This window comes from Aedes aegypti, chromosome 2 (assembly GCF_002204515.2).
Source record: "Aedes aegypti strain LVP_AGWG chromosome 2, AaegL5.0 Primary Assembly, whole genome shotgun sequence".
In the NCBI taxonomy this organism is placed as follows: domain Eukaryota; kingdom Metazoa; phylum Arthropoda; class Insecta; order Diptera; family Culicidae; genus Aedes; species Aedes aegypti.
In genome coordinates, this window is record NC_035108.1 from 235,566,314 (window position 1) to 235,585,515 (window position 19,202).

Here is a 19,202-nt window from a genome sequence, read left to right on the forward strand (position 1 = left end):
TTCAGTCATAGTGGTGGCTTTGAACATTGCATCAATCATTAGATTCAATTGTTCAGTTAGAAAATTAAAATCAGAGGCAGACATATCACTTGAAGTGGGTACATCTGATGATTTCCCATTGGAATTTTCGGTAGACGAAGAAGCGGAGTAGGAATTACCTGTGGCGGTAGGGTTTTTTCCATTTGATTTGAAACAAGTAGAATGGGTACTCATAGTACGAACAGGGGAGGAGTTCAAATTACCTGCTACGATATCAGCAAAGGATTTTCCGTGGGTAGGTACATTCGAAATTGAAAGATTCGAATGGCTACCCGACGGATTAAAATTTGTTTGTGATTGAGCATGATTATGATCTTCCTGGTGGGTATGATTCCTAATCAAGCGATCGTTAACTGAAAAATGAGCATTGTTCGATACTCTACCAGGCAAATTCCGGAAACGACCGTTATCGTAACGGATATTATCTTTCATCTGCCTGGCACGAGCCTCAATGACTCTTTAGCGTGAAGGGCATTCCCAAAAGTTAGCTTTATGAGGGCCCTTGCAATTGGCGCATTCAAACTTTCTGGTACCTTCTTTCACAGGACAGACGTCCTTAGCGTGAGAAGAACCTCCGCAAATCATGCATTTAGCATCCATGCGACATTTGAAGAATGTTCTAAACACGTTTGTACTGGAATATTAGTATAAACTCATCATCCCGTAGTGAAAACTCATTCTTCTAACCGTAATAAAGAAATTTGCTAAAGAGAGCAATTCAATCCGACGGACAGGAAAAGAGTTATTCATGAGTTTGTTTGCTATTATTTAGCTTCATATGGGATTATAGCCTTACAAACATGTACAACAATCACAAACAAAAATTGCTCAAAAAGTATTTGTTTCTTCAGCAGCATCCTTCATTAGGATTTGAAGAATGAGTTTTCACTATGGGATGATAAGTTTAAGCTGAAATTACAGTACTAACGTGTTTCAAACATTTTTCAAAATTTCTCCATACTATTTCCATATAAACCTACTTTGTCTTTGGGCCACCTTTAAATGACCACCGAAAATGCTGAAAATTCCACAGAACACTATTTTTATGATAAAAATGGTAAGAAAGATATGGGAGATTGGATTTTCAAACATTTTTAAATTTTAAATCGCCCTAGTTCACAGCTGTGCTATTACTTTAACATAATAGTCTAATTATTAATCCAGTTATTAAAAATATTATATTTCGGTGCACTAATTGCAACATAACAGATTGCATGGCTTCACCTATTTTTAGTCAAACCTCAATCTTTTCATAACACAAATCAAGACAATGAATGAGCGAATATAATTCAATTTTCCTCTTTTCTTTAGCTATCGGAGTTACTTCCACCGTTGGGTCGTATGGCTTCGAAGATGTCGACCGTTAGCAGCGATGCAAAGGGGGCGATAGTCAAGCCTAGCTCCACTGACGATTCTACCCTACCACTCGATGAGGTTGACACGAACATTTCGATTGAGTTAATTACGGAAGACGACGCCGAGGATGTCCTGAAATTGCTGAAAAAGTTCTTCTTCAAGGTGAGATAACAGACAGATGACTTTTATTCCATTTTGTGGCATTTACTTCTCCTTTACTTCCCTCCACCTGTTCGACCGAAAGAACACCTTTGGAAAATCTGACGCTCGTTAGCAATGTCGTTCGGAACCACAACCGGGAAGTCTTATGTACAGCACAGACCGGTACCATAAACGAGGAAAACGAGATAGTCACTTTGTATACTTACATAGCTGGAAAGTGGGAGTGGGAAAACGTAGGGTTTTACTGCGAAGGCATGGAAAGTGAGATGCTTGCTGAATAATTCATGAGTATGTATCATATTATGCATGCTGAAGAGATTAGTTCGGAATAAATTTAACGCTTTGATGGGAAATCTCGGCGGGATGCTGCTTTCAAATGGCTGTCACCGCAATGATGCATGTTCGTACATTGCCGGTGAAAATGCAATCAGGTTTCAGCTTTGATTGAATTTCAGTTGAAACTAATGTAGCAGATTCCGTAAATAAATTTTGTGATAAATAGTGATATGTATTTGACATTTTGGATTTTGCGATAAAAAATGTAATTGAATGTGGATCATGTTGCGTTTGGTGCTGAAAGGTGAAAGAATTTCCTTTCAGCAGTCTAAAACAAGTTTCCAGAACACTCATAACCCATTTTTCAGTTAACCTAATTTATAAAATCGCTTGTATACCCCAGCAGAAGCGAAGAACTGATAATCAAAACGTGATATTGGCTTGATTGACATAAGAGATAACATAATTAAAAATAATATCAGGAACATCCGAGCTATTGCAAAATTTGATGTTTGTAGATAGCTCGCTGCTATTGATTAGATCTTACAAAAGCTCAATATGATATTCAAACAATCATGTTATATATCATTTCCAGATCTTTGTTCTCTTATGTCTATCAAATCAATATATTTTTAATCCATATCAAAATTTGCTATTACCATGCATTTTTCTTTAATTGCTCGATGTTCTGCAAATCATTTCAATATATACTGTTTTTGAACATATTGACGCTCATTAAAAAAAAAAAGTTACACAAATATATGGGATGGCTGGGACATCTATTGATTTTAATGTTTTATAAAGTTCGTTATCTCGAGCTTCCATGAGGACAAACATAGAATTATTGCTTCTCCTTCCACGCTCTACCCAACCAGACGAAAAAAAGAAAATGTTTTGGATATAGGACTCTATAACGTACTGCCCATTACTAAACATTAGTAGCATTCGCATTTTTGACGATTTCGAGTTAATTCCGTGGAACGTTTTCAAATCATAAATACTCTCGATCAATTCAATGAAATCGACGAGATTGTTTTTGAAAATTTGTAAAACATAACAAGTTGTTTCGTCACATTGTTAAATGTAACATTAGAATGAGGCATGGGCCTCAAAATGTATTTGCAATGAAATTATTGTCAGTTTTTTACTATTCACCCAATATTCCATATAAGCTGTTTAAAATTTCAGCCTCAAATAAGCATGTTTCATTTTTTTGATAATTTTCAGGATTTCTAGTTTCTTTCAGTGGAACCTTTCTTAGTCGAGTGGTTGGAGTCCGCAGCTACATAGCAAAGCCATGCTGAAGGTGTCTGGCTTTGATTCCCAGTTGGTCCAGGATCTTTTCATAATGGAAAGTTCCTTGACTTCCCTGGGCATAGAGTATCGTCGTACCTGTCACACGATATACGAATGAGACAATGGCAACTCTGGCAAAGAGAGCGCTCAGTTAATAACTATGAGAGTGCTTATAAGTTGAGAATCAGGCTCTGTCCCAGTGAGGACGTAATGCCAAGAAGAAGAAGAAGAAGAAGAAAAAAGAAAACGAAGAAGTTTCTTCTGCTATCGAGGTAGCCATGAAAACCAACTTTTAATATGGTTCTCTAACTCATATCGAGATACGAAATATCGAGTAAGAGATAGTATAAGTATCTAAACATAATCTAAAAGAAAATAATATTCGAATTTCTTGAATGATTCCCTTAAAAATATTAAAAGTCGTTTTTATCTATGTTTAAAGTTTTGAAGATACAAACTAGAGAAGGTAAGCAAAATCATTGTTTTTTTTTTTTTTTGTCAAATTACACTGCGGAACACGTTTTTGTCTCAAGCACTCAAATACCGCTATTTATTTAATAAGGGGTTGCTGAATCTATTGAGAAATATCGTAGCACGTTTAGTTTTTGAGATATTGACTGTTGAAAATTCAAAATTTGTCAAAGTATTGTATTGTGCCATATGAGAGAAACGGAGAATTATTTCATATAGAGATTGTAAGCATGTTGAAACCAGTGTTTTCAACAACGTTGACGACCTATTGCTAAATATTGTGACGTGCTGGAATATTTCTGAGAACGGCACCAGATTCAGCGTCCCCAAATCTACTAGAGACACATAATTCCGTGATGGCCGATTACACGTTTGTAATCACATATTTTTCATTTTATTTGCAATGTAAGATTTCTCCCAGGATTAGTCGCCAATTGTTGAACAGTCTAATTGCTCGCTATTTGTTGAACACCCTATAAAAAAGCATGGGCTGTTCGGCATTCGGCGAGAAAAATCAACTGTTCAACAATTGTCGAATTACGCTAATACTTCCAAAACTCAACATACATATGCTTTTTATTTGAAACCTTAAAGACATGTTGTCACGATGAAAAAGGTTTTAAGACATTTGTTAAATAAGGTTTGGTGTCTTTAGATCAGGGCTGTTAAGAATCATGACCGGCTTGTGACACTGACGAAACCAGTCTTCTCACTGTCACGGGGCGAAGCTTTATTTCATGAGCTCACATCGTCAGGTCGCAATGACGGGATTTTCACGAGAGCAATTGTAATGTTGTTTTGCTTTTAAAATTTTTATTTTGGAGAACTTCGGAAAACAATTGAGTTTGATAAGTTAAGCAGATACCCTTTCATGATTCCAGCAATATAAACAATCATACCAGAAAATGAACTAAAAATCGTATATTTTACAATTCCGTCACAAGCCGTATCGATGGAAAAATGAAAGAAAATTTGAAGAAAACCTCTGTCATTGTCTCACCGTCCGATGACAGTGAGAGAAACATCTTTGTAAAAGTCGTGCGATACTCTCTATTTACATTGACGCTTTTCAGCACTGCTCTAGATAAAAACTTAATGTTAAAAAAAAACATCAGAGACAATATATGAAATGCATTAACTGTCAGGAATCATTGCTAAAAATTAGTGTTACACATAATTTTGAACAGCCATTAATCTAGAACTATTCATTTGATTTCAAATTTGTTTTCACGGTCATGAAGCTTCACTCTTCAACTAATAAATAAATATGTTCCACATAGACGTAGCAAGGAAAAGAGAGTTTTAAGGGGGGAGTGAAAATAATTCTTCCTTAAAAAAGAGCGTTACACTGGTTCAGAGCTCATATGTTAGCCATGCAGTGAAAAATACCAAACAGAGTCGTAGCAAGACAAATGGGGAATGGGGGGCTCCCATTTGGAATGCTTACCTAATCTGTGAAAAAATATTTCAGTGTCGCTATGCAATCATTTTTTGATTTTGTTTCATGATTCGACATTTCTAGTGTAGATATTCAAAAGAAAAATACTAAACATAATTGTAGCCAGAAAAAGAGTATGGGGAGATCCCCCAGTACCGGACAAAGTCGAAACTTTGAGAAACCATAATCCAATTAAGATGGTGTATTTGAAGAAAAGGAAGCTATTATGGAGAGTAATGTTTGCGTAGAATAAAACATCCTTGAAATATGCATGCCTATTTAAAAAAGTAGAGATGTTTGAAAATTGTTTAAAATTTGACGTATCGCCCTAAATTTGAGTCTTATTAATGACAAATTAATGACAAATTTGGATCACGCAAGTGTGATCGAATATAATCAAAATTTGAAAGTATGAATGTATTTTGTACCATATTTAAACTAAACATGGTCAAACTACAATTTGGTCTAGTACCCCCTGTCCCCCAGTTTCGGACAGCTTGATTTGTTACATGATGTCTTTGTATTTTTTCCACAAATGTCTCAAAATGTATTCATTTTTCATGGGTTTCATCGATCATGGTATAGAAGAGGCAATAGAAATAAGAAGAATGATAATTCAGAACAACACGTAAATTGTGTTGATTTTCGACATATATGCAAGAGGTTTTTTGATAAATTACTTGCACACTAAGTAAAACTCAAATTACTCTCGAGCAAATGCATTGAATTGGCACTAAAATAAAAATCCTGGAGTGAAAACATTCAGTGATATACAAATTTACAGAACTCGAGGCATTTCCAGATCGTGGCCGGCATCGGAAGCCATCTTTTATGATAGGTCAATTTGGTACTAACATACATCATCAAAATACAATGTCAAAATTCATATTTATTTTTCCAAGTGTATTTTTGTATGCTATCAAAATGATAATATTTATCATAAATGGGCACCAAGACCACATACAATTAATAAATAGTTTTTAAAAAATCAATTTAGTGGCTTAGGTGTCCGGTACTGGGGGATCTCCCACTAATATGGGGCTACCACGAAAAAATTACCAAACGAATTTGAAAAATTATAACTTTATAACGAACCGATTTTTGATTTTCTTCTACTATTTGATTGCTTAAAGTTAATGTATTTCAGAGAAAAAAAATATTATACAGAGTCGTAGTGAGTTATATTCTTTTAAAAGGACATACCCTTTTTCTTGGTCCCGTTTGCCTGTAAATCAAAATTCAAAGCAATGTCTTGTACTTTTTTTTCTTCATAAAATTGACGGAACTACGGAGAACCCTTTTTGTAACCTGTTTGTATGAAGCTCAAAATTCAAAGCAATAGTTTTTTTGCTATAAAATTAATTGTAGAAGTCAAGTGAAGATGTATAAATAAGAAAAGAAAATTCATGTTGCACTAGAGTTTTATTTTTTCTAAGGAGCTACTAGAACCCTTGTTTCATGAGTCTGTTTGTCTAGAAATCGAAATCCAAAGCAATAACAAGTGTTTTTTTCGGCATGAATTTGCTTATAGAAGTTAGGTGAACATGTTTGCGAAGAAATGTTAATTTTCTGATAACACTTCAAACTTATTTAACCTTAGAAACTACATAATATACCTCCCAAGTAACCAAATAGCGCTTTATTTCGCCCTGCGTGCTAATAAAGTGCTATTATACAGCTGACATGCCATATATTAGCCATATAATAGCCCTATAAGGCCAAAAAGGCGAATTAGCGGGCCAGTGGTTACTTGGGCTATTCAAATGTCTGGAAGTTCCTCAGTCAACCAATATTTTGATTTTTCAAGTCGAAATGAACTTCTGGTGAAAATTTCAGTCAATTTTGAGAAAATTTAGATGTGCTTCAAATCAATTATGTGTTTTTGGACTATTTTCAAGCTTTGAAATTTCATAACTAATGAACGGAACATTAAAACTTATCGGAAATACCTCTACATAGTAGTTTATTAAATTCTACCTTCTTTTGTCGAACACGGTTTTATGATTGGAGCAAGTTTAAAGTTTTAGTTTGGTTGAGGTTTGTGCTACAAGGTTCTTGAAAATCACTATTTTTAATTTTATTTTTATTTATTCATTACAAATACTTGCTAAGTAAGGACAATCCTTTTAAATTTTAGCAATTTTTAGGGACTGTTCTCCCTGAAAAACATACCTGTATAAAACTTTCGGATTTTGAATTTCCAGAACATGATGACTATGTATTTTAAAACTCAATCTCGTTTAAAGATACCTTTTACCTTACGAAAATAAATTGTAAAAATAGGCAATTAGGAAGCACTTTCGTAAATCCGCTGTGGTGAGCCAAGAACACCACCGTGAGCTTCAAGGAATATAAAAAATGAACACGTTAGCACTGCTTTTTCACAGTCGATGATAATGACTGTTTTCAAATCGTTGAAAAATGTGATATTTGGAACGGAAATCGATGACAGTTTTTACTGGCATGTCTACTTTCAAAAATATGTTAAAAATAAAATTTTGTACTTAAACTTTTTTAAACTAAGAAGCGCAATAAAAATGCACAAATCTGATGCTTAATGTCGTTTGTCCGAACATCTGGTTGAACTGACAACGGCAGAACTATAAAATAAAGTTTGCAGGATTCAAAGCAAATGAGATGCAGTGCATGAAAACTTAGAAATAATAAATGAGTCACTGAGTTGACTTGGGACGCATTTGACAGTTCAGCACACCGGATTCAGGCTATCATTTCGATCATTACTTCCGCGTTAGTAGTTTCTGTTTCTTAAAACAAAAGCAGATGGTTGTTCTTTTTGAGCTACAATTCGTTACGCATGAAGGCTTGTTTTCAATTTTATAAATATCCCTTCTTTAGAACATAGGTAGTTTTTCCTTATATTACTGGTCTAATAGTCGTTGGCATCAAAATAGTTGATGATTTTAAAGTAAATCTCGCCTTCTTATCATCGTATTTGAAGCTATGTATTAATATTGCTCTGCTTGCAGCTGTTTCTCTGCCGTGAATCGCAAGTCAGTATCCCATAACAAGTAGGCATTGAGAAAATGGATTATGAAGCTCATTCAAAGATTCAAAAAATTCCAGAGGATTGGAACATGATCAAATTTCAATGAAACTATTACAATTTGCTTTTCACTACGATATTTTTCCGAGAAAAATATAGAGATGATCGAAACACGGTTTTCTGTTGCTTTACACGGTGTAAAAATCTGCAAAGGGACTGATTTGCGGTTACTTTTCATTATGGGGCAATCCTGCTTGGTGTTTTTTCCCTAATTTTACAGAACAAATCATATTATCTCATTAGTACAGCTGAAAGAGCATTGGAAGATATGGTGAAAGCTGAAGTCAACTCAATTTTGACAAAAATGCAGATGGGACTGACTTGCGATTCATGGCAGTACTGATTTCATCAGAAATTTGCCCTTCTTTTATTAGTATACTGTTCTTTATACACAAATATATCAATAACCATCAAGCATCCAGCACACAATTTTTTTTGAAGAGATCTTAGCTAGCGTGATGGTTATTTAACCCGTAGGCTACGGGGCTGACATGCAAAATTCAAATTGCTCGTATTTGAGCATAACTCAATATTTTTTCATTAAATTTTAAGGATTGCTACACTATTTGATGTAGTTCCATGTGTAATAGGAAAGTATACATTTGGAGTATTAGCTTAGCTTAGCTTAGACTGACTACACATATCAATGGTTGCTATTCCGTGATTGACCGAAGTCAGTGAAAATGCACAAAGAATCAACTAGAAGTTTGACTGGGATTGGCCATAATCTTCTTCAGTGTGCATAATTCAGTGCCTCAATTTATACAGGGTCAATAACGGCGCCGGCCACGTCCTTGCAGTCAGGTGGGATTGAGGGAAGGAATGTTAGTGTGTAACCTTTGCTATTTGGAGACCTGGGAGGGATGTTTGTTAATGGGGAGGATCGTTGGGTCACAGGATTCACTTTGATAAGCGATTAGACCATGATAAATAATTATTTGTGAGATATAAACATAATTATGCCGACACTTGAGGTGACGAACCATTCAAAGTTTGTTGAACAAATACCTAAATGTAACATTCCTAACACTCCTGTTCTTATGCCGACACTTACAGTGACGAACCATCCAAAGTTTGTTGAATAAAGTGAACCTTTCGGAAGTCTACACTTGTAGTGTCGAACCATTCAAAGTTATTTTAATTACAAAAATAAAGGTAAAAAGAAAGGGGTGTTTTGAAAAAAAAAGTTAAATATTAATAATTCATGAATCAGAGTTTATGTCGACACTCACAGTGACGAACCATTCATAGTTTGTTGAAAAATCATATATACCTATAAGGACTAATCGAACGCGGCACTTTTTCACTTTACTCGTCCGACGCGCGACATGTTTGATCCTGCCCTCATCGCTCGCCCCCGTAGGAGCAAGCGTCAAGGTCGAAAGATCAAACACTACTAACGGACCGCGCACTTTTTCACTCCTGGAAAGTATACATTTGGAGTATTGTTGACAAAGTTATTCCAGAACATCTTTGGGTCAGCTAGGGTAAAAATCACATAAACTTTCTTTTAGATCGCATTTATTATTTGGAAATGAAATGTTTCCACATAAAAAGTGTACAGGCTAGTTATTTGTAATAAGTTACAATGCACCAAGGGATTCAGAAATGTATAATTAACCTAGAACAATGTTAAGGCCTCCAGAACATTCTGAGATTTTGGCCATTATCTACATAGGTCCATAAATTATTATAAGCGTGTGGTGTCTACGTTTAGTGCTTTACAGCACTCATTAAGCCCTCACAGACATGACCACAAATTTTGACAAGATATTAGATATTGAAAGTCATCCAAATTGTCCTGGAATTAAGGTCCTTATGATCCACAAAATCTACTACAGTCTATACTCAATCAATTCTCATTAAACGTTCTTATTCCTATCCATGAAGCTTCATATGGCTCGAAAAGTGTACTATGAAAATTATTAATCTCAAGGTGTTCAGAACACACTGAAGTACTGGGCATCAACACAGCCTACGGATTAATCAGATTTTTCTGGTAATTATATGCTATTACTTCAAATGTCATTGTAAGAACGGATACTACAGATTTTAATATTTTGATCCAACATTTCCAATGCTTTCGATTTACTCCTAGTTGAGATTTTTTTTCAGAAAGACATTTTTTCTATTTAATTAGTGATTATTAGCATTTTCAGTTTTCATTACTAACATGCTCTCTGTATTTGACGTTTTCGGCTAGATGACCTATTTAGGAACGTTTCGGAAAAAATACGTTCGACTTCTTTCCAAGACATACAAATATTTTAATAAGATTTTTATCTGGGAAACTGATATTGCTTGTAAGCAAATCAATAAAGAATCATGTTGTCTTTTAAAAATATATAGAAGGGAGACTCGAGATTTAATTATTTAGTGCAAGATATAATAGATTCTAAGGGTCAATGGACTCACTATAGCTATTGTCACTAAGTATAATGAAATTACGTTTAACCTAGAAGACATATTGCATGACCAGCTAAGTGCCACTAAATATTGGAACAGAATAAATATAAAGAACAGACTATTGTTCTAATAAGGCAAAACTAAGTCGAATGTTCATTCAGTCAAATATCCATAAGCCAAATATCTATACTCCGAAGATACCGCTTCCAATGAAACTAACTGCCTATCTTGTGCTCGCTTTTTTCATCAGGCTATCACAAAAAAAAAACTAAGTTGTGTTGAGTCAAATGCACGTGGCACATTATTTGACCATCTGTTACTTTAAACACATGGATTTTATAACAAATTAATCTATTTTCATCTAGTCTTACATCAGCTAGCACGTTAAATACTTTTTGGCAGCTGCATCATGAAGAGCTTTCAGTATGTCAAATACATTACGATTTTTTTTTTCGGGGAAATGACACATTCATAAAAATAATTTTCGGGGAAATTGTTCATTCGGGAAAACGTCATTCGAGTAAATTGCATTCGGGGAAATGGTATTCGAGAAAATGTCGGACAATAAGAAACTGCCGATCACACTCAAATTTACGTAAAACTTATATGCTTGTTAATCAAAATTCAAAGTCATAATATATTATTTTTTTTAAACATAAATAACTTCACATAGAACATGGAAAAAATCGTTGTCGAATTCATAAACAAAAAGTCATGAAATCATAAAGTTTTCTGTTTTATGATATCATGACTCCGAGTCATGAAAGCATGACCATTATTTAAGAATTTATATGCTCAGGGCGTTACACAAATCTTACTGTCACTCATTTTAGTTAACGCGTCTTCTGCGATCGGTGATGTTTCCCTGTGGAATTTGTTTGAGAAAAAGGGTAAATTTGAGATCATGCTTTTTGGAACTTTGCTATCATATCGGTGGCATTTCCGAGAATTTCCAGATTGTTTGAAGGCACAATTAATCTGCCAGTGCTGTTCATCCTGATTATGCAGTACCGGGCAATGATTGACGTTAAGTAAAGATTATTGGCGATTTTAACTATTCGGATGTGATGCATTCCACACGTCCTACAACAAAGCAGTCTACATATGCGTTTAACAGACGAATTTTGTACCCGGAGACGATTTGCGTTAAAACCTAACTACCTAATTTTCACATTTGTGCCAGAGATGTGGCACTCGTTAGTTTGACATTTTTTGGAATGTTTTCACGGTTTATTCCGAAACGACCGACACAAAAGCCGTATCGATTTCAATCTTCATGTTATTTGTTTATCTATGACAAGATAAACTGAGATCTTATTTGATATATAATGTTTTTTTTGCCTAATTGCGACTAAGATTGCGGTTCTAATTACGCAATTATTTAAAATGTTGGTCGATCCAATGATGAGAAAATTAGACATGTTTATTGGGTGTCAAATATTTATGTAAAAATTAACTAAACAAAGTTCAAAAAATGTTCATGTTTAAAATACCTACAGAGTAAGATTAACTCATTTCTCACAGAGATATGGACAAAATAATTGTGTGTGTAATAATCATCGCTAAAAACATAGCGGGTGAACCAAAACTTTTGCATGAAAGTGTAGGTTTACGAAGCATTGATATTTGGCAATGTATTGTATCTCTCAGAAAATGAATCAATTATGATTCATAAGAGGCGCACCTCTGATTAGTTATTATTTGCGAAGGGATCTTAACTGTGAATTTCGTGGCCATGCGATTAGTAGCGTCAGTCAAACGATTGACGTATTGTGCTACGAGGTGTGGATTCGATTCCCGTTCTAAACTGTGGGAACTTTTCGTCAAACGTTCCGTGTTGTTCGTTGCCTAATGGTAGTGATCCTCCAGTCTGTGCAGCTTTTGAAGACGGTGTAAATTGTCTTTTTTTAAATTTATTTTAAATTGATACAAGATTTTCCTAAGGGAATAAAACTAGAGCTGTAACCATTCTGTAATACGACATGTTACTATACTAACGATTAGGATGATGTTTAAATATATCTAAAAACTGGTCGAAGAGGTGGACCCCTATAGGAATAAATAAAACACACCAGGTCTATCATCTCATTCTTAAAATAATTCCTCTCTGAAGTTTTTATTCCAGTTTCAAACTCCATTTTTGTACCAGGCCATTGCTATTTTTATTTTGGTCGTCCCTTTTATTGTTTTCTAACTCTTGTTGTCATTACTTTTAGCACGTCGGTCAAAGTTCCATCAATAATAATCGTTTTTCTTTTCTTTTTAAGGATGAACCTTTGAACACTTTTGTCAACCTAGGAGAGTGCAAGGAACTAGAAAAATATTCCACCAAAAATCTTCACGAACATTGTTCTTTTAAGGCAGTAAATGGACGAGGTGAAATCGTTGGAGTAAACATAAATGGTTTGATAAACAGGCCGGTAATATCTGCACAGCATTAGGAATCTTTGATTCACTAACCCAACATTTTTATTTCACACTTTTAGAAAGAGACTGACGAGCCTCCAGCAAAACTAGCTGATGGTTGTGAGCATCCCAAGTTCAAGAAAATCATGGCTTTGATGGACTACGTAGATGAACATTTTAACATTTTTGATTTGTATCCCGACGTTGATCGTATGCTGGATGTAAAAATCATGTCAGTGGACAGTAGATACCGTGGCTTGGGAATAGCCGGAAAACTGACTGATCGTACCATGCAATACGTGAAGGATAACAACATCAAACTAGTACACGTTCTGTGTAGTAGCCATTTCTCTGCCCGAGTAATGGAAAAATTGGATTTCGAGGAAGTTTACAAGCTGGATTACAGCGATTATCTGGTCAATGGAGAACAAGTTTTCGACCCGGAGAAACCACACACTGCGGTTCGTATTCTAACAAAAAGACTGGCCTAAAATAGTTATTTCAAGTAAATTACTCACGCAGATGCAATATGACTTTAGTTGTTGGTAATACCGCACCATGTGAAAACGATTGATGAGTTTTGTTGAAGTCAGTTTATGTAGTTCAATGATTTCGAAACCCGTACTGCACAAATTTTGGTCCGATGGAGGAAGTCGCATTACTATGCCTTTTTTTTGCGATCGTCGGTTTATTATATTAGCTTAGCTTGTAAGTATTGTCAATTAACGGTGTTTGACAAGGTATTCCTTAATGTACAATGTGAGAGCAAAATAAGGTTGCATAACATATAGATTATAGTGATATTATGGAATGCTGAGCAAATCCTGTTTCGTGCCAGTAGCACTGGATATCCGTACTACTTTAGTTTTATTTGAGAATCCATGTAGTGATGAACGATCATTTGATATTAAGTTTCAATTATAATTCGATGTAAGCACAAATGATTTATGTATAATAAATGTAACGAAACTTGTGTTTAACAATCCTGACTTATATTTGATCCGAAAATATTATATGTAATTCCCGAATGCAGAGATGTCATTAACTTTAAGGTGGTCGTATGATTTGCCATCTTTAGAGACACAATCTGAGAACATACGAAGCACGAACATGCCATGCATCCAACAAAGTCCGAGTTTTTGATCAATTTATTTAAACCAAGCCACAAGAAATAATTTTCAGTTTTAGGGTTCTTCCTTAGTCGAGTGGTAAAATCGAGAAAAAGTCATTTGAATCATTTTAAAATCCCTAAAATCGACGAGAAATTGTATTTCCCAATATATTTGCGGAATAGACTGGCCCATCTTAGTTTGGAAAAAAAAAGTTATATGATTCCACGGGGCACCTCCAGGATTATTCCTTAGGGTTAGAGAAAGACTTCCTGAATAATTCAGCTCATTTGGTCGTTCCATGAGCTGGCGCATTTGATTTGAAGTTGATATGGGGTTTTCTGCTCAAACATATAGGAAACAGCACATCATCTACTGTTTGGTTCAGAAAAATAGTTGATCGCGTTCAATTGAACCCAGAATGTCAAAAACACTGCTTGATACCATAGCGAACAATATTGAAGAAGGTTGTATTATTATAAAAATTGAGAAAGTTGGTGTTTTAACTATCTGAAGTAGGGGAAGTGGTGGTAAAATGAACAGGGGTGGTAAAATGAACACCATGCCTTTTACCGAGAAAAATCAAATTTCAATGAATTTTTATCATGCACGGACGATTTAGAGCATAATTTGGTGTGTTCGGGTTGATACGGAGGTCAATTGAAGTGAAAATATCAACGAAAACTAAGAATTTAGAAAATCACGTCTGAAAATTAGAACTGACGTAACTTTTTGCTCGGAGGCCTACAGGTTTTTCAGTGAGGTGAATATCGTTATGATATCATGTCAATTCTGATATTTTCAAATTTCTTTTTGAGTGGGTTACAATCCTTAATAGATACATTTTCGAATATGCAATGAAAATTTTCAAAAATATTTGTTTCGCTCACTTTTTTTGCATGATGTTCATGTTACCCATATAGTGCAGGTAAAATGAACATTTGCATCGTTTTTTTGCCAGCGATAAAAATATGTGAAAATTTAGCTATTTTAGTCTGAATTCGTGTCCCTGCTTTAGATAACATCCCTAACTTTGATGTTGTGCGATAGAACTATACAAATTCCTCGTTTTACTATTAGAAACAAGATGATATCCTTAAGGTGTTCATTTTACCACCCCTTCCCCTAGATTTGTTAGTACCTCTTTGAATATCTTGATGGTATCCACTAAGCGCATCAAAGCCACCTATGACGCTGGGCGAGCTGCTGCACAAGGCGCATGCATATAAGTGACTGTACGGGAGTGCTGATCTAAGCCTAACATTCAACAACGGAAAGAGTAATGAAAAAGAGCTTAAAATCAGATATAACCTTCTGCAATTATGTTCATTAGGGTATCAACTAGTGAATTTGTCATTCTGAGCTCAATTGATTCGATTAACTAGTATACGGAACAAAACAGTGACATAAGGTCAATTTTCAATATATTTGAAACTAACATTCCATACAAACTTCAAACTGAATGCGCCAGCTGGTGGAGCAACCAATTGAGTTGAAATGTTGATAGAGCTTTTTTCTTACCCTAAGGCACATATCTAGGGGGTGCCCCGTCGGGTTTCACAACTTTTTTGTTTAAGGGCCAGTCTATTGCGGAGTTTGAGAGTAATTCAGATATGTTTTAGGGATTCTGACATATTTGGCAGCAAAATAACAGACGCTGCTTCGTTAACCTGTATAGGCCTGAGTAAAAGATAAAAAATCAAAACTCTCACCGCTCAGCGAATACAAAACGGATTTCAAGTCAGTATACTGGTACACATATATAGTTTCTAAAAGTGGCCAAAGAATCTCGGGAATGTTCATGTGACCGGAGTTATTCCGATGAGTCACTGGGTCAGGTCGGGTGAAAAGGGTGCTGTGTTTCTGTGCCCCTGGAGGTAGGCAAATTTTGAGTTACAGATAATTTCCGGAATCTGCTATAATGTGGTCACTTTATCGTGGAATTTCAAGAATAATGCATCAGCGTAAACCTTTTGAGAAACGATTGAATTGGATAACCATGTGTCCTGAATTTGATTGATCCTACGAATGACTTTTTTCGAGCCTTCGGGATGTCTCAAATTTACGATAAAATGGTCAATTTGTATCTAAACATCTGTACCAAGCTTATGGAAACGTATTTTAGTGAACTATTATGTTTGATGTCTACTTTTCGAGAATTGAAACGGTTTAGAACCCAACGAATCTATAACCGGTTCTTCAGGGCATTAAGACCTTTTGGTCGCCTTTTGTACATTCTGAACCGTTTTTTAGCTGTTCATTTATACACACTCAATCTGTTCGGTAAAAATTACTGGGTTTTTGGACTACCGAGAAAGTCAGTAAACTAAGAAAATTTGTTAAAAATCGAAAAACTGGAATTTTTATTTGAAATTTTGGGGTGGTCTATATTTTATTACCAATTACCAATGAAAAATAAAACCAGACGATATTTGCCATTCAATCATGCATGACGATAATTTACATTTCACTGACTTTTTCGATAGTTCAAAAACCCAGTAAAATTTTACTAATCCCAGTAATCTAATCTGTGTAATGCTGAATATCAGACCTTAATGGTTTATGCAAATTAAAATTATTGTCATTGCAAATAAATAAGTCTGGCAACACTGAAAATCATCGGCAGTGACTAAATTGGAGTGCAAATTATTACAGTAAATTGTGATCGAAATCAGATTAGTAAAATCGTACTATTGCGATTTGCTTGAAGGCGAAGTGTTGTGCTGGGGTCCACGATATAGTTTGGCTGAAAAACATAAGTACCGACGTTATTCTGGTAATGATAGATTTGCAGTACAATTCACGATCTGCATAATACATTATCACTCAATACGTTCTGCGATCTATTGAAGTAGTGGTTGGTGCTGACGGTCACCCTGGAGTGGGATTACACACTGATACCTACTGCCCTATCATTGTTTGCGATTGGCTCAACACATTTGCGATTTGTTTTGATCGGTCGTGATAAGTGGTAAGTACCACTGATCTGTTCGGTTGAATGATGTATGAAGATGAAAGCGATATCATTTGTTATGTCTGCGAAAAATCAGAGGTAAATTCGTTACTAACAATTGAGTGTGCCAATTGTAGCAAATGTGCTCACTTCAGGTGTAAAAAGCTGTTTGGGAAAGCCGTCGCTAAAGCTAGGAAGAAACCGTACTTATGTTCAGTCGAATGTGCAAAAATCCATGCCTGCAAGGATGAAAAATCTCCGGCATTAATTTCCGAAATACGTTTGCTTGGACAGGCTATTAGCGAGTCGCAGAAAGAAGCAGTTATGGTCAGGAAGGCTCTCGAGCTGACACGGATGCAGTTAGATACTCTCGTCAAAACAAGCAAAGGCATTGAGGATTCGCAACAGTTCCTATCAAATCAGTTTGATGATCTGAGGGCAAAATTTATCGAGTTTGATGAAGGAAGAGAATAATAAAGCCAGAGAGGAGTTCAGAGATCTGCAACAAAAATATCATGCGCTGCTTTCGTCCGTAGACTCGATGGAATCTAAACTGCGTAGCGTGAGTCAGGCTGCTGTTGCCAACAAAGTTGTCATTCTCGGTTTGCCATTCACCGATGATGAGGACCTAAAAGCAGTCGTCTGTGATGTTGGCACCGCAGTAGGGATCGAGTTGTCTCCAACAGTCATCGAAAACGTACAACGAATTTTCAGTAAAAGAAATCAAAATTCATCAGTACCCATATTGGTGTCCTTCTCTAATCATGCAACTAAGGAAAAACTGTTTGAGTGCAAACGCAGATATGGAGCATTACTTGCATCCACTGTTTCGAGGAAGTTCGAGGGATCAGCTGACCGCGTAATTATTCGTGATGAGATGACAATTGAAGCCCGAAATCTCTTCTGGGAAGCGAAAAATATGCAAGCAGCTCTCAATATGAAATACATCTGGCCCGGTCGTGATGGCAAAGTGTTACTGAGGCGTTGTGATGGCGGCAAAGTTCATGAAGTTGGTAGCAAACTGCAGTTGCTCAAATTGTCCGAACAGCTGTCACAGGATATTGCAACGGTAGAATAGCACTCTGGTCTGTCCTGATCACGGGAATATACGTCGTTATACTGCAGTAAGGTTATCTCTGAACATCAATGGATAATTTTTATTACGATAATCTGTATTGTTTGAATAAACACTCTCAATACATAAACCGGCCATTTAGTTTTAAGATTCTTCAGCTAAATATAAGAGGAATGAACAGGTTAGATAAATTCGATGCTGTAAAAGAGTTTCTTTCACTCTACTCTGGACAAATAGACATAGTAGTGATTGGTGAAACATGGGTCAAAGCCGAACGCAAATCGTTATTTCAAATAGAGGGTTTTAAAAGCATTTTCTCATGTCGCGAGAATACGGTGGGTGGCGGACTCGCAGTCTTCGTTAAATCCAAATACGAGTTTGAGCAAGTAACGTGTATGCACGATGAAGGTTTGCACCATATTCATGTACGTTTAAAGATACAGGAGTCCGATTTCAATGTGCATGCTGTTTACAGACCACCATGTTTTGATCTAGCACGTTTTTATAGTAGAATGGAGTCAGTATGCTCGATACACCGAAAATCCGCATCGAGTGTGGTTGTTGGGGATATGAACATTCCAGTAAACCTTGTACATCGAGGAGTAGTAAGCGAGTATCAAGATCTTCTCAGCTGCTATAACTTTGCAGTTACCAATACGTATCCCACCAGGCCGGCTAGTAACAATATTCTCGACCACGTCATCTGCTCAGAAAATCTGCAAAGAAACGTTACCAATGAAACCGTTTGCACGGATATCAGCGATCACTGTTTCATTTTGTCTACGTTGCATCTTAAGAGGCCTATCAGAACGATTAATTTGGAGAAAACTGTTGTTAATTACACCAAATTGAACAATGCATTTCAAGCTGCCATGCAAAATATGCCCCAGAGTAGTGCGAATGTAAAACTTTTGTACGTGCTAAACACATTTCAATCGCTCAGAGAAAAATTTTCCACGGTGGTGAAAGTACAAGCAAAAATCAAAGGGAGTTGTTCATGGATGATTTTGAGTTGTGGAAATTGATATGTATAAAAGACAAAGTCCTGAAGAGCTGTCGGAAACGTCCCAATGATACAGGCTTGCAGGAATTACTCGCTCACGTTTCCAGAAAGGTTCAATATGCGAAGTTATGGGCTAAGAAAAACTATT

At 35.8% G+C, this 19,202-nt stretch overlaps 1 protein-coding gene across 3 annotated transcripts in view; it reads left to right on the top strand.

The window, feature by feature from the left end:
- LOC5574368 (dopamine N-acetyltransferase) overlaps positions 1 to 13,897 on the top strand; it is a 135,324-nt gene extending 121,427 nt beyond the window's left edge. For 2 of the 3 annotated variants that reach the window (XM_021844502.1, XM_021844503.1), the window contains exons 2-4: positions 1,351 to 1,557; positions 12,776 to 12,928; positions 12,995 to 13,894. In XM_021844502.1, coding sequence (XP_021700194.1) covers positions 1,381 to 1,557; positions 12,776 to 12,928; positions 12,995 to 13,405 — 741 coding nt within the window. In that variant the 5' untranslated portion in view covers positions 1,351 to 1,380 and the 3' untranslated portion in view covers positions 13,406 to 13,894. Of the gene's footprint in view, positions 1 to 1,350; positions 1,558 to 12,775; positions 12,929 to 12,994 lie in introns of all 3 variants that reach the window. The other variant, XM_001661350.2, reaches the window with a different exon arrangement.
- The last annotated feature ends 5,305 nt before the right edge of the window (positions 13,898 to 19,202 follow it).